Genomic DNA, 12,732 nt, shown 5'->3' on the forward strand with positions numbered 1-12,732 from the left:
GGAATCAACTGTAAGGTTCCTTTTAATAAAAGTAAGTCAATAAGTTATATGTTTTCCCAAAATGGTGCTAATAAACAATACAATTCATCGTGCAAAAAAGCTGCATGAATGGAAAGTGCTAAATATTACAGCACCATGAAAACAAAAAAATTCCACCAAAATGGGCTTGATAATGAAAGAAAAGTAGCAGCCATCTGGAACCGAAGTGGTTAATAAGTACATAATTTTTAGAGGCTGAGTAGTGAATATTATATTTAAAAATAGGGTGGTATATCTGATGGGGTCTGTGCCCCTGCCGCCAGCCGGATCCCTTGGAGCAATCCTCTCGTTCCGGCTGGTACAAGATTGACGTCTCCGTCCCCAGCACTGCACATGGAGCAGTATTTTCGCCTTGTTGTATGTTGTATTTGTCTTCTGTATCATTACCTGATATTTTGTATATCGCCAGAGGAAGCGACTGAAGAATGGAAGGACTGGTGCAACTAAACTGCCAACGCTGTCCTCTGGTGGTTGAGTTTAGTGTTACATCAAAACTTTGATTTTTTTTTTATCTAAGGAATGGATCAAACACTTGGCCCAGATCCTAAAAATACAAATTCTAAGTAGAATGAGAGGATGCAGAGCTGACCTTGTCACATCTAACAGGGTTAAAGGGAATCTCTTAGCAGGATTTCATCTACCCCCGTCCCAAATTCCCATCAAAATATTTATTTGTGCATGTAGGTCTTTCAAAGACAAGTCCAGCAATATCTCTACATGGGCAGTCCATTCCTCCATTACTGAGAAATCTGCTGTTGAAATGATATGCAAATGAGGATAAAGAGCTATGGTAGATCGCCTCTGTTACTCCAGCTCTATTCCCCGCCCAGCTTCGCCTCCTACCGCTTGGGAGTATTGGATTATTTTTTATAAGTCTAATTGATATGCCTTCTTATATACACAGGTTGTAAGTTTTGCCAGCCTGAAGTTTGACAAATCAGATGAATGGATGGTCCTGGGTGTCCTCTGGTGTTCTGTAGTTCAAGCTCTTCTACTGCCGATGTTTCTCTGGGCCTGTGACCGATACAGAGCAGATGTGAAAGCTGTCTGGGACAAATGTATAGCCATTATGTCCAATGATGATGAAAATGAAGGTGAGGAACAAAGCAATGGAAGAAATCAATAAAGTGTTCACCCCAAGGTTCTGGTAGGATGATTGCAACCATGCATTTATGTTGATGTCATTAATTTGGGGTATTTACTTCTTGGATGGTGCTGGAAAATTAAAGTTGATACTCGGGTGATGTTCTTAAACAGTACTCATGGATGGTACTTATGCATAGTGTTCTTGGGTGGTAGTCATGGATGTAGTCCATTCTAAAGACATACTGATAGGGAATTTAGATTGTGAGCCCCATCGGGGACAGTGATGATAATATGTGCAAATTGTAAAGCGCTGCGGAAAATGTTAGCGCTATATAAAAATAAAGATTATTATTATTACTCATGGATAACTGGCCATGGGTGTACTCATCGAGGGTGCTCTTAGGTGATGATCATGGATGTACACATGGATAGCTGATCATGGATGTACTCATGAATAGCTGGCCATGGATGTACTCATGAGGGGTGCTCTTAGGTGGTGATCATGAATGTACACATGGATAGCTGATCATGGATGTACTCATGGAGGGTGCTCTTAGGTGGTGATCATGGATGTACACATGGATAGCTGGTCATGGATGTACTCATGGAGAGCTGGTCATGGATGTACTTATGGAGGATGCTTTTAGGTGGTGGTCATAGATGTAGTCATGAGGGGTGCTCTTATAGGGACTGATTATGGATGTACTCATCGGTGGTACATGGTGGTCATTTATGTACTAATGGGTGGTGCTCTTAGGTGGTGATCAAGGATGTTCTAATGGGTGGTGCTCTTAGGTTGTGGACATGGATGTACTTATGAGGGGTGCTGTTAGGTGGTGGTCATGGGTGGTGCTCTTGGGTGATGGTCATGAATGCACTCATGAGTGTTGCTATAAGGAGGTCATCATTGGTGTACTCACAGAGGGTCCTCTTAGGTAGTAATTTAGGGGGGGTGCTCTTAGGTGGTGGTTATGTATGTACTAATAGGTGATGCTTACATTGTGGTCATGTATGTATCATGGGTGGTACTCTTTGTTGGTGCTCATGGGTGGTACATGGACATCATATTACACCTTCTCTATCTCTTGTATTTTGTACAGACCACAGTCCTGATGGTGGAGTGCACTCTGATCTCATATATGAAAGACCCTATGACTACAATTATGGGGGTGATATCATGGCTATGGAACGTATAACCAAGTATGACTTTTCGGCTTTAGAGAGGGGAATCCCGCAGATGTATCCTATGAAGGAAACTCAAGAAGATAAAATGCACTATCTCCAGGTATGGTGATGTTCTTAGCAGCAAATTTATTAAGGAATAACCGTCATCTTAATTTTTATTTATATATTCTTTAAAATTAATAGTAGATGTGAAAATAAGAACTTAATATATCTTATAACAGAAATCTGCTTCCTTCTCCTGCTGGACAAATGTTCCATTCTTTTTTCTGCCTCTAGCTCCTCCCTAGAAAGTCTGTGTCTGCCTCCAGCTCCTCCCTAAAATGTCTGTGTCTGCCTCTAGCTCCTACCTAAAATGTCTGTGTCTGCATCTAGCTCCTCCTTAAAATGTCTGTCTGCCTCAAACTCCTCCCTATTCAAAGAAGGAATTTTTATGGATTAAGCGTGCGCTGCCAGACCATCACTCCTCACATGGGTGTGGTGTCACTCCTCTCCTCCCCTTCTGGGTGTTTGCAGACTGTATCACACAGGATAGGATTAGATACACGGCTCAGCAGACAGTATCACACAGGATAGGATTAGATGCATGGCTCAGCAGTCAGTATCACACAGGAGAGGATTAGATACACGGCTCAACAGTATCACAAAGGATAGGATTAGATGCACGGATCAGCAGTCGAGAGACTCTGCACATACCAGCTGCAGGAGAGGAACCAGGACGAGCTCCTGGACACCAAGCTGCTCTTTCCAAAACACCCGACCAGCTGCAGCCCCTGCTTTTGCAAAACATAGGAGGAGTTGCTGGTCATCTAATCCTATCCTGTGTGATACTGACTGAAGAGCCGTGCATTTAATCCTCTCCTGTGTGATGCTGTCTGCTGAGCCATATATCTAATCCTATCCTGTGTGATACAGTCTGCTGAGCCGTGTATCTAATCCTATCCTCTGTGATACAGTCTGCTGATCCGTGTATCTAATCCTATCCTGTTTGACACAGACTGCTGATCCGTGCATCTAATCCTATCCTTTGTGATACTGTTGAGCCGTGTATCTAATCCTCTCCTGTGTGATACTGACTGCTGAGCCATGCATCTAATCCTATCCTGTGTGATACTGTCTGCTGAGCCGTGTATCTAATCCTATCCTGTGTGATACAGTCTGCAAACACCCAGAAGGGGAGGAGAGGAGTGACACCACACCCATGTGAGGAGTGATGGTCTGGCAGCGCACGCTTAATCCATAAAAATTCCTTCTTTGAATCTGAAGATTTTATGGCCACGGCGTGGTCATTTGGATGTGCAGCAGGCTGACCTTGTTCCTTTATGTCTGATACTCTCCTGCATAGGGTGAGTATAACTAATTGTTTTATATTCTTATTTTCTATTGCGCTCTCTTTCTTTCAGTTTCCACTATCTCAAACTCCTCCCTAGAATGTCTGTGTCTGCCTCTAGCTCCTCCCTTGAATGTCTGTCTCTAGCTCCTCCTTAGAATGTCTGTGTCTGCCTCTAGCTCCTCCCTAGAATATCTGTGTCTGCCTCTAGCTCCTCCCTACAATGTCTGTGTCTGCCTCCAGCTCCTACCTAGAATGTCTGTGTTTGCCTCTGTCCTCCCTTGAATGTATGTGTCTGCCTCTAGCTTCTCCCTAGAATGTCTGTCTGCCTCTAGCTCCTCCCTAGAATGTCTGTGTCTGCCTCTAGCTCCTCCATAGAATGTCTGTGTTTGCCTCTAGCTGCTCCCTAGAATGTATATGACTGTCTCTAGCTCCTCCCTAGAATGTCTGTGTCTGCCTCCAGCTCCTCCCTAGAATGTCTGTCTGCCTCTAGCTCCTCTCTAAAATGTCTGTGTCTGCCTCTAGCTTCTCCCTAGAATGTCTGTCTGCCTCTAGCTCCTCCCTAAATTGTATGTCTGCCTCTAGCTCCTCCCTAGAATGTTTGTGTCTTCCTCTAGCTCCTCCCTAGAATGTTTGTGTCTGCCTACAGCTCCTCCCTAGAATGTCTGTGTCTATCTCTAGCTCCTCCCTGGAATATCTGTGTCTGCTTCTATCTCCTCCTTAGAATGTCTGTGTCTGCCTCCTGTTCCTCCCTAGCATGTCTGTCTGTCTCTAGCTCCTCTCTAGAATGTCTGTGTCTGCCTCTATCTCCTCCTTAAAATGTCTGTGTCTGATACTAGCTCCTACCTATAATGTGTGTGTCTCCCTCTAGCTGCTCCCTAGAATGTCTGTGTCTGCCTCCATCTCCTCCCTAGAATGTCTGTGTCTGCCTCCATCTCCTCCCCAGAATGTTTGTGTCTGCCTCTAGCTCCTCCCCTGTTGTGAACACTTGTGACCTGACTTCTGAGTTTGGGCTCCCTCTGGTGGTTGCTGCGGGTAATGGAGCTGGTCGGGTTGACAGAAGTCAATCACCTGAAGAGCATGATTGGAGGTCAGGTGTTACAGACTGGGAAGTGTTATGATTGGGTCACTGAGGAGGAAAGCAAGTCCAAGCTAAGCCACAGAAAACCAGAGAGGTTGGTAACTAAGTGGATTGCAGACCCCTGATCCTATCCACACAACTAGCAGTAGCCGTGGAGCGTACCTACGATGATCCTAGACGCCTCAACACAGCCAGAGAACTAAATAAGCCTAAACCAAGAAAGGGGAAATCTAAACTGCCCCAGAGCAGACCCCAAAGGAATAGATAGCCCCCAAACATATATTGTCAGTGAGACAAGATGAAAACACAAACGCAGGTAGGAAAATAGACTGAGCAAATGATGGGGCCCACACTAACTAAACAGGACAGGAAAGGAAAGACTCTGTCTGCAATCAGGCAAAAAACCCTGGTTCAAAAAATGCCCAACACGTCTGATAGAAAAATACTGAAGTCACTAGACTTCGCCCACTATATCAGCACTCTGGTATATTCTGAAAGCAGAGCAAAAAGAGGCCAATCTAATAAGGACAAAAACAAACTGGCACAAGCAGTAACATAAGGATGGAAATTCAGCACAGCCCCAGCCAGAGCTGACTGAACACACAAAACTGAAATAGACAAAATCAGATCAAATGTGAACAATAGCAAAAGAACACTTAGCTGAGCATGCAGGGACTGAGCTGGAAACCAAGACCTCAGGAGGCAGGAAAAAATCACCAACAGGGGTAGAGGGAGTCGGCTGTCTTAAATCCAGTCTGAAACTCCAGATCTCCAGTCATCCTCCTCATTATCAGGTGGCAGGCCTCTGTTAATTAGATCAGCTCCATTACCTCCAGTAACCACCAGAGGGAGCCCAGAAAGAGAACTTGCGACACCTCTGTCAATACAACCAGCTCCACTACCTTTACTAGTAACCAGAGGTAGGCCAGAAAGCAAATTCACAACAGGGAAGATTTAAGTCAGTAAGCTTCCCCCAGTTGTTGCTGGTGATTTGGTTTTCTTCCTGTGCGTTTTGAAGTCTGCTTGCCCCCTGCTTGGTCCTGCATCGTTCAGATAAGTTATTTGTTTGCTGGAATCTTTTTGCACTTGATCCAGTTTTTGACTTTCTCTGCTTTCTGCTTTGCTGTGTCAGTTCAGCATTGTTCCCTGCTTTGATCAGTGCCGGACCCCATTCTATATGTCACAGCTTATGTCAATCTGTTCAGTATTGCTATTCCCGTTATATCAGTATCTTTTGTTTTGCTTCCAGTTCACACCAGAATGCTGATCTAGTGGGGAGAGGTCATGTGGCCTCAGTATTTTTGCATAACAGATGTTGTGGATTTTTATTAGGGTTTCTTGCGTGATTGCAGACAGTATCTTTCCTGTCCGGTTCTAGCTAGAAAGTTAGGGCCCCATCATTTGCTTACTCTATTTTCTGCCTATGTTTGTGCCTCATCTAGTCTCACCGGCAATATATGATTGGGTGCTATCTATTCCTTTGGGGTTCTACTCCGGGGCAGTTTAGCTTTCCCCTTTCTTGCTTTAGGCTTAGTTAACTCTTTGGCTGTGCCGAGGCGTCTAGGGCATCGTAGGTACGTCCAAAGGCTAATTCTAGTTGTGTTGTTAGTTTAGGGGGTCTGCAATCTGCTTAGTTACCAACCTTTCTGGTCGCCTCGCTTATTCCCCGGCTATCCTTCTCGGTAACCTAATCATAACACTCCCCAGAATGTCTGTGTCTGCCGCTAGCTTCTCATTAAAATGTATGTGTCTGCCTCATCTCCTCCCCAGAATGTCTGTGTCAGCCTCATCTCCTCCCTAGAATGTCTGTGTCTGCCTCTAGCTTCTTCCTATAATGTGTGTGTCTGCCTCTATCTCCTCCCTAGAATGTCTTTGTTTGCCTCTAGCTCATCCCTTGAATGTCTGTGTCTGCCTCTAGCATCTCCCTAGAATGTCTGTGTCTGCCTAGCTCCTCCCTAGAATGTCTGTGTCTGCCTCTAGTCCCTCCCTTGAATGTCTGTGTCTGCCTCTAGCTCCTCCCTAGAATGTATGTCTGTCTCTAGCTCCTCCCTTGAATGTCTGTGTCTGCCTCTAGCTCCTCCCTAGAATGTCTGTGTCTGCCTCTAGCTCCTCCCTTGAATGTATGTGTCTGCCTCTCACTCCTCCCTAGAATGTCTGTGTCTGCCTCTAGCTCCTCCCCAGAATGTCTGTGTCAGCCTCATCTCCTCCCTAGAATGTCTGTGTCTGCCTCTAGCTCCTTCCTAGAATGTGTGTCTGCCTCCATCTCCTCCCTAGAATGTCTTTGTTTGCCTCTAGCTCATTACTGGAATGTCTGGGTCTGCCTCTAGCTCCTCCCTAAAATGTCTGTGACTGCCTCTAGTCCCTCCCTTGAATGTCTGTGTCTGCCTCTAGCTCCTCCCTAGAATGTATGTGTCTGTATGTAGCTCCTCCCTTGAATGTCTGTGTCTGCCTAGCTCCTCCCTAGAATGTCTGTGTCTGCCTCTAGCTCCTCCCAAGAATGTATGTGTCTGCCTCTAGCTCCTCCCTTGAATGTCTGTGTCTGCCTCTAGCTCCTCACTAGAATGTTTGTTTCTGCCTCTCACTCCTCCCTAGAATGTCTGTGTCTGCCTCTAACTCCTCCCCAGAATGTCTGTGTCTGCCTCTAGCTGATTCCTAGAATGTGTGTCTGCCTTCATCTCCTCTCTAGAATGTCTTTGATTGCCTCTAGCTCATCCCTGGAATGTCTGTGTCTGCCTCTAGCTCCTCCCTAAAATGTCTGTGACTGACTCTAGCTCCTACCTTGAATGTCTGTGTCTGCCTAGCTCCTCCCTAGAATGTCTGTGTCTGCCTCTAGTCCCTCCCTTGAATGTCTGTGTCTGCCTCTAGCTCCTCCCTAGAATGTATGTGTCTGTCTCTAGCTCCTCCCTTGAATGTCTGTGTCTGCCTCTAGCTCCTCCCTAGAATGTCTGTGTCTGCCTAGCTCCTCCCTAGAATGTCTGTGTCTGCCTCTAGTCCCTCCCTTGAATGTCTGTGTCTGCCTCTAGCTCCTCCCTAGAATGTATGTGTCTGTCTCTAGCTCCTCCCTAGAATGTCTGTGTCTGCCTCTAGCTCCTCCATAGAATGTCTGTGTCTGCCTCTAGCTCCTCACTAGAATGTTTGTTTCTGCCTCTCACTCCTCCCTAGAATGTCTGTGTCTGCCTCTAGTCCCTCCCTTGAATGTTTGTGTTTGCCTCTAGCTCCTCCCTAGAATGTATGTGTCTGTCTGTAGCTCCTCCCTTGAATGTCTGTGTCTGCCTAGCTCCTCCATAGAATGTCTGTGTCTGCCTCTAGCTCCTCCCTTGAATGTATGTGTCTGCCTCTAGCTCCTCCCTAGAATGTCTGTTTCTGCCTCTCGCTCCTCCCTAGAATGTCTGTGTCTGCCTCTAGCTCCTCCCTAGAATGTCTGTTTCTGCCTCTAGCTCCTCCATAGAATGTCTGTGTCTGTTTCTAGATCCTCCCTCTCCATATTGTTTTAAAAGCACCAATTGCCACTTCTTATCTCAGTAATGGGAACATCTAACTTCATTGAAAACAAATTTTACCCGAGAACTGAGTTAAAGATTAGTCCAGGAGGAGAAAGAAGCAGATTTGTCAAATAACATATAATACAAAGTTGCTTATTTTCATGTGTGCTATTGATTTATGAAATAAAAATTAAAATGACAGTTATTCTTTAAGTCTTATTAACAGTGAATTGTGGAAACACAAATAAGGCACAGGCACATATTTGGGACCTTCAGTTTTGAATAATCCAGTTCAATACATATCTTAAGAAGATGATTAGGATTACTAATGTATCCCTTCTTCATCACAGAAGAAAAAGCAGCCATACTAACCAACACCTGGTCACAACACTAAGATACTGCAGTACCTTAGTATTGGTAAGTGTGACTGCTATTTCTGTATTTTGGAGGGGATTTATGTCCTTTTCAATAAATTACCATTTCTTCACGCTGACTTTAAAGGAGCTTAATGTAAAGAACACTTTGTATAATGAAAAGTTCTACAACTTCGTAGCATACTTTATGTTTTAATTCTTTGCCATTTGAAACATCTCTGCTTTCAGGGAATACAAACATTCTTGTTTATATCCAAATGGTAAAAAACAGTTAAAATATTATTCTGTCTAAATTATCCCAAACTTGCAAAAAAACAACTGCCTCAACTAGATCAAGTCATCAGTTAAGTATTTGCAGCAGAAGACAAATAAGAAGACAAATAACACATATAATTTGCACCAAAAATGCAACAAAACCTGATTATTGAGAGTAGGTTTTGGCTGCGGAAAAAAACTCTGGAAAAAAGAAACAGGTGAATATACAGGTGCTTCTTACAAAATTAGAATATCATCATCAAGTTAATTTGCTTCAGATCTTCAATATAAAAAGTGAAACTCATTATATAGAGTCATTACAAACAGAGTGATCTATTTCAAGTGTTTATTTCTACTCCAGGGCAGTTTAGCTTTCCCCTTTCTTGCTTTAGGCTTAGTTAACTCTTTGGCTGTGCTGAGGCATCTAGGGCATCGTAGGTACGTCCAAAGGCTAATTCTAGTTGTGTTGCTATTTTAGGGGTCTGCAATCCGCTTAGTTACCAACCTTTCTGGTTGCCTAGCTTATTCCTCGGCTATCCTCCTCGGTGACCTAATCATAACACTTCCCAGAATGTCTGTGTCTGCCTCTAGCTCCTCCTTAAAATTTCTGTGTCTGCCTCATCTCCTTCCTAGAATGTCTGTGTCTGCCTCCATCTCCTCCCTAGAATGTCTTTGTTTGCCTCTAGCTCATCCCTGGAATGTCTGTGTCTGCCTCTAGCTCCTTCCTAGAATGTCTGTGTCTGCATCCAGCTCCTCCTTAGAATGTATGTGTCTGCCTCTAGCTCCTTCCTAGAATGTCTGTGTCTCCCTTTAGCTCCTCCCTAGAATTTCTGTGTCTGCCTCTAGCTCCTCCCTAGAATGTATGTGTCTGCATCCAGCTCCTCCTTAGAATGTCTGTGTCTGCCTCTAGCTCCTTCCTAGAATGTCTGTGTCTTCCTTTAGCTCCTCCCTAGAATTTCTGTGTCTGCCTCTAGCTCCTCCCTAGAATGTATGTGTCTGCATCCAGCTCCTCCTTAGAATGTCTGTGTCTGCCTCTAGCTCCTTCATAGAATGTCTGTGTCTTCCTTTAGCTCCTCCCTAGAATTTCTGTGTCTGCCTCTAGCTCCTCCCTAGAATGTATGTCTGTCCCTAGCATGTCTGTGTCTGCCTCTAGCTCCTCCCTAGAATGTCTGTTTCTGCCTCTCACTCCTCCCTTGAATGTCTGTGTCTGCCTCTAGCTCCACCCTAGAATGTCTGTTTCTGCCTCTCGCTCCTCCCTTGAATGCCTGTCTCTGCCTCTAGCTCCTCCCTAGAATGCCTGTGTCTGCCTCTAGCTCCTCCCTAGAATGCCTGTGTCTGCCTCTAGCTCCTCCCTAGAATGTCTCTGTCTGCCTCTAGCTCCTCCCCAGAATGTCTGTGTCTGCCTCTAGCTCTTCCCTAGAATGTCTGTGTCTGCCTCTAGCTCCTCCCTAGAATGTATGTGTCTGTCCCTAGCTCCTCCCTTGAATGTCTGTTTCTGCCTCTCGCTCCTCCCTTGAATGTCTGTGTCTGCCTCTAGCTCCTCCCTTGAATGTCTCTGTCTGCCTCTAGCTCCTCCCCAGAATGTCTGTGTCTGCCTCTAGCTCTTCCCTAGAATGTCTGTGTCTGTCCCTAGCTCCTCCCTTGAATGTCTGTTTCTGCCTCTCGCTCCTCCCTTGAATGTCTGTCTGCCTCTAGCTCCACCCTAGAATGTCTGTTTCTGCCTCTCGCTCCTCCCTAGATTGTCTGTGTCTGCCTCTAGCTCCTCCCTTGAATGTCTCTGTCTGCCTCTAGCTCCTCCCCAGAATGTCTGTGTCTGCCTCTAGCTCTTCCCTAGAATGTCTGTGTCTGCCTCTAGCTCCTCCCTAGAATGTATGTGTCTGTCCCTAGCTCCTCCATAGAATGCCTGTGTCTGCCTCTAGCTCCTCCCTAAAATGTCTGTGTCTGCCTCTAGCTCCTCCCTTGAATGTCTCTGTCTGCCTCTAGCTCCTCCCTAGAATGTCTGTGTCTGCCTCTAGCTCCTCCCTTGAATGTCTGTGTCTGCCTCTAGCTCCTCACTAGAATGTTTGTTTCTGCCTCTCACTCCTCCCTAGAATGTCTGTGTCTGCCTCTAGCTCCTCCCCAGAATGTCTGTCTGCCTCTAGCTCTTCCCTAGAATGTATGTGTCTGCCTCTAGCTCCTCCCCAGAATGTTTGCCTGCCTCTAGCTCCTCCCTAGAATGTATGTGTCTGCCTCTAGCTCCTCCCTAGAATGCCTGTGTCTGCCTCTAGCTCCTCCCTAGAATGTATGTATCTGCCTCTAGCTCCTCCCTTGAATGTCTGTCTGCCTCTAGCTCCTCCCTAGAATGTCTGTGTCTGTCTCTAGCTCCTCCCTAAAATGTATGCATCTGCCTCTAGCTCCTCCCCAGAATCTCTGGTTCTGCCTCTCACTCCTCCCTAGAATGTCTGTGTCTCCCTCTAGCTCCTCCATAGAATGTCTGTTTCTAGATCCTCCCTCTCCATATTGTTTTAAAAGCACCAACTGCCACTTCTTATCTCAGTAATGGGAACATCTAACTTCATTGAAAACAAATTTTATCCAAGAACTGAGAGTTAAAGATCAGTCCAGGAGGAGAAAGAAGCAGATTTGTCAAATAACATATAATACAAAGTTGCTTATTTTCATGTGTGCTATTGATTTACGAAATAAAAATTAAAATGACAGTTATTCTTTAAAGGGGATCTGTCACCCTTTTTTTGGCCTTGCAGCTGCCGGCATAGACATCGGGGGCTTATCTACAGCATTCTGTAATGCTGTAGATATGCCCCCGATGTAACCTGAAAGAGAAGAAAAACACGTTATATTATACTCACCGAGGTGGGCAGTCCGATCCGATGGGTGTTGCGGTCTGGTCCGGCGCCTCCCATCTTCATGCAATGACGTCCTCTTCTCCCGTCCTGTAATGGCTTCAGCGCAAGCACACTGCTCTGCCCTGTTGAGGGCAGAGCAGAGTCCTGCAGTGCGCAGGCGTTGGGAGAGGTCTGGCCCCCGATGTCTATGCCGGCAGCTAATAGGGCAAAAAAAGGGTGACAGATTCCCTTTAAGTCTTATTAACAGTGAATTGTGGAAACACAAATAAGGCACAGGCACATATTTGGGGCATTCAATTTTGAATATTCCAGTCCAATGCATATCTTAAGAAGATGATTAGGATTATTAATGTATCCCTGCTTCATCACAGAAGAAAAAGCAGCCATACTACCCAACACCTGGTCACAACACTAAGATACTGCAGTACCTTAGTATTGGTAAGTATGACTGCTATTTCTGTATTTTGGAGGGGATCTATGTCCTTTTCAATATATTACCATTTCTTCATGCTGACTTTAAAGGAGCTTAATGTAAAGAACACTTTGTATAATGAAAAGTTCTACAACTTCGTAACAAACTTTATGATTTAATTATTTGCCATTTTAAACATCTCTGCTTTCAGGGAATACAAACATTCTTGTTCATATCCAAATGGTAAAAAACAGTTAAAATATTATTCTGTCTAAATGATCCCAAACTTGCAAAAAAAAACAACTGTCTCAACTAGATCAAGTCATCACTTAAGTATTTGCAGCAGAAGACAAATAACACATATAATTTGCACCAAAAACGCAACAAAGCCTTATTATTGAGAGCAGGTTTTAGCTGCGGAAAAAAAACTCTGGAAAAAAGAAACAGGTGAACATACAGGTGCTTCTTACAAAATTAGTATATCATCAACAAGTTAATTTGCTTCAGATCTTCAATATAAAAAGTGAAACTCATATTATGTAGAGTCATTACAAACAGAGTGATCTATTTCAAGTGTTTATTTGTGTTAATCTTGATGATTATGGCTTACAGTCAATAAAAACCCAAAAGTCAATATCTCAGTAA

At 44.6% G+C, this 12,732-nt stretch overlaps 1 protein-coding gene across 3 annotated transcripts in view; it reads left to right on the forward strand.

Moving 5' to 3' along the window:
• Positions 1 to 12,732, forward strand: part of GPR153 (G protein-coupled receptor 153) — a 185,841-nt gene that overhangs the window by 139,285 nt on the left and 33,824 nt on the right. For 2 of the 3 annotated variants that reach the window (XM_073561764.1, XM_073561763.1), the window contains 3 exons: positions 944 to 1,133; positions 2,226 to 2,410; positions 12,047 to 12,113. In XM_073561764.1, coding sequence (XP_073417865.1) covers positions 944 to 1,133; positions 2,226 to 2,410; positions 12,047 to 12,113 — 442 coding nt within the window. The remainder of the gene's footprint in view (positions 1 to 943; positions 1,134 to 2,225; positions 2,411 to 12,046; positions 12,114 to 12,732) is intronic. The other variant, XM_073561765.1, reaches the window with a different exon arrangement.

Source organism: Dendrobates tinctorius, unplaced genomic scaffold (assembly GCF_039654945.1).
Source record: "Dendrobates tinctorius isolate UK_male_01 unplaced genomic scaffold, ASM3965494v1 ptg000326l, whole genome shotgun sequence".
Classification (NCBI taxonomy): Eukaryota; Metazoa; Chordata; class Amphibia; order Anura; family Dendrobatidae; genus Dendrobates; species Dendrobates tinctorius.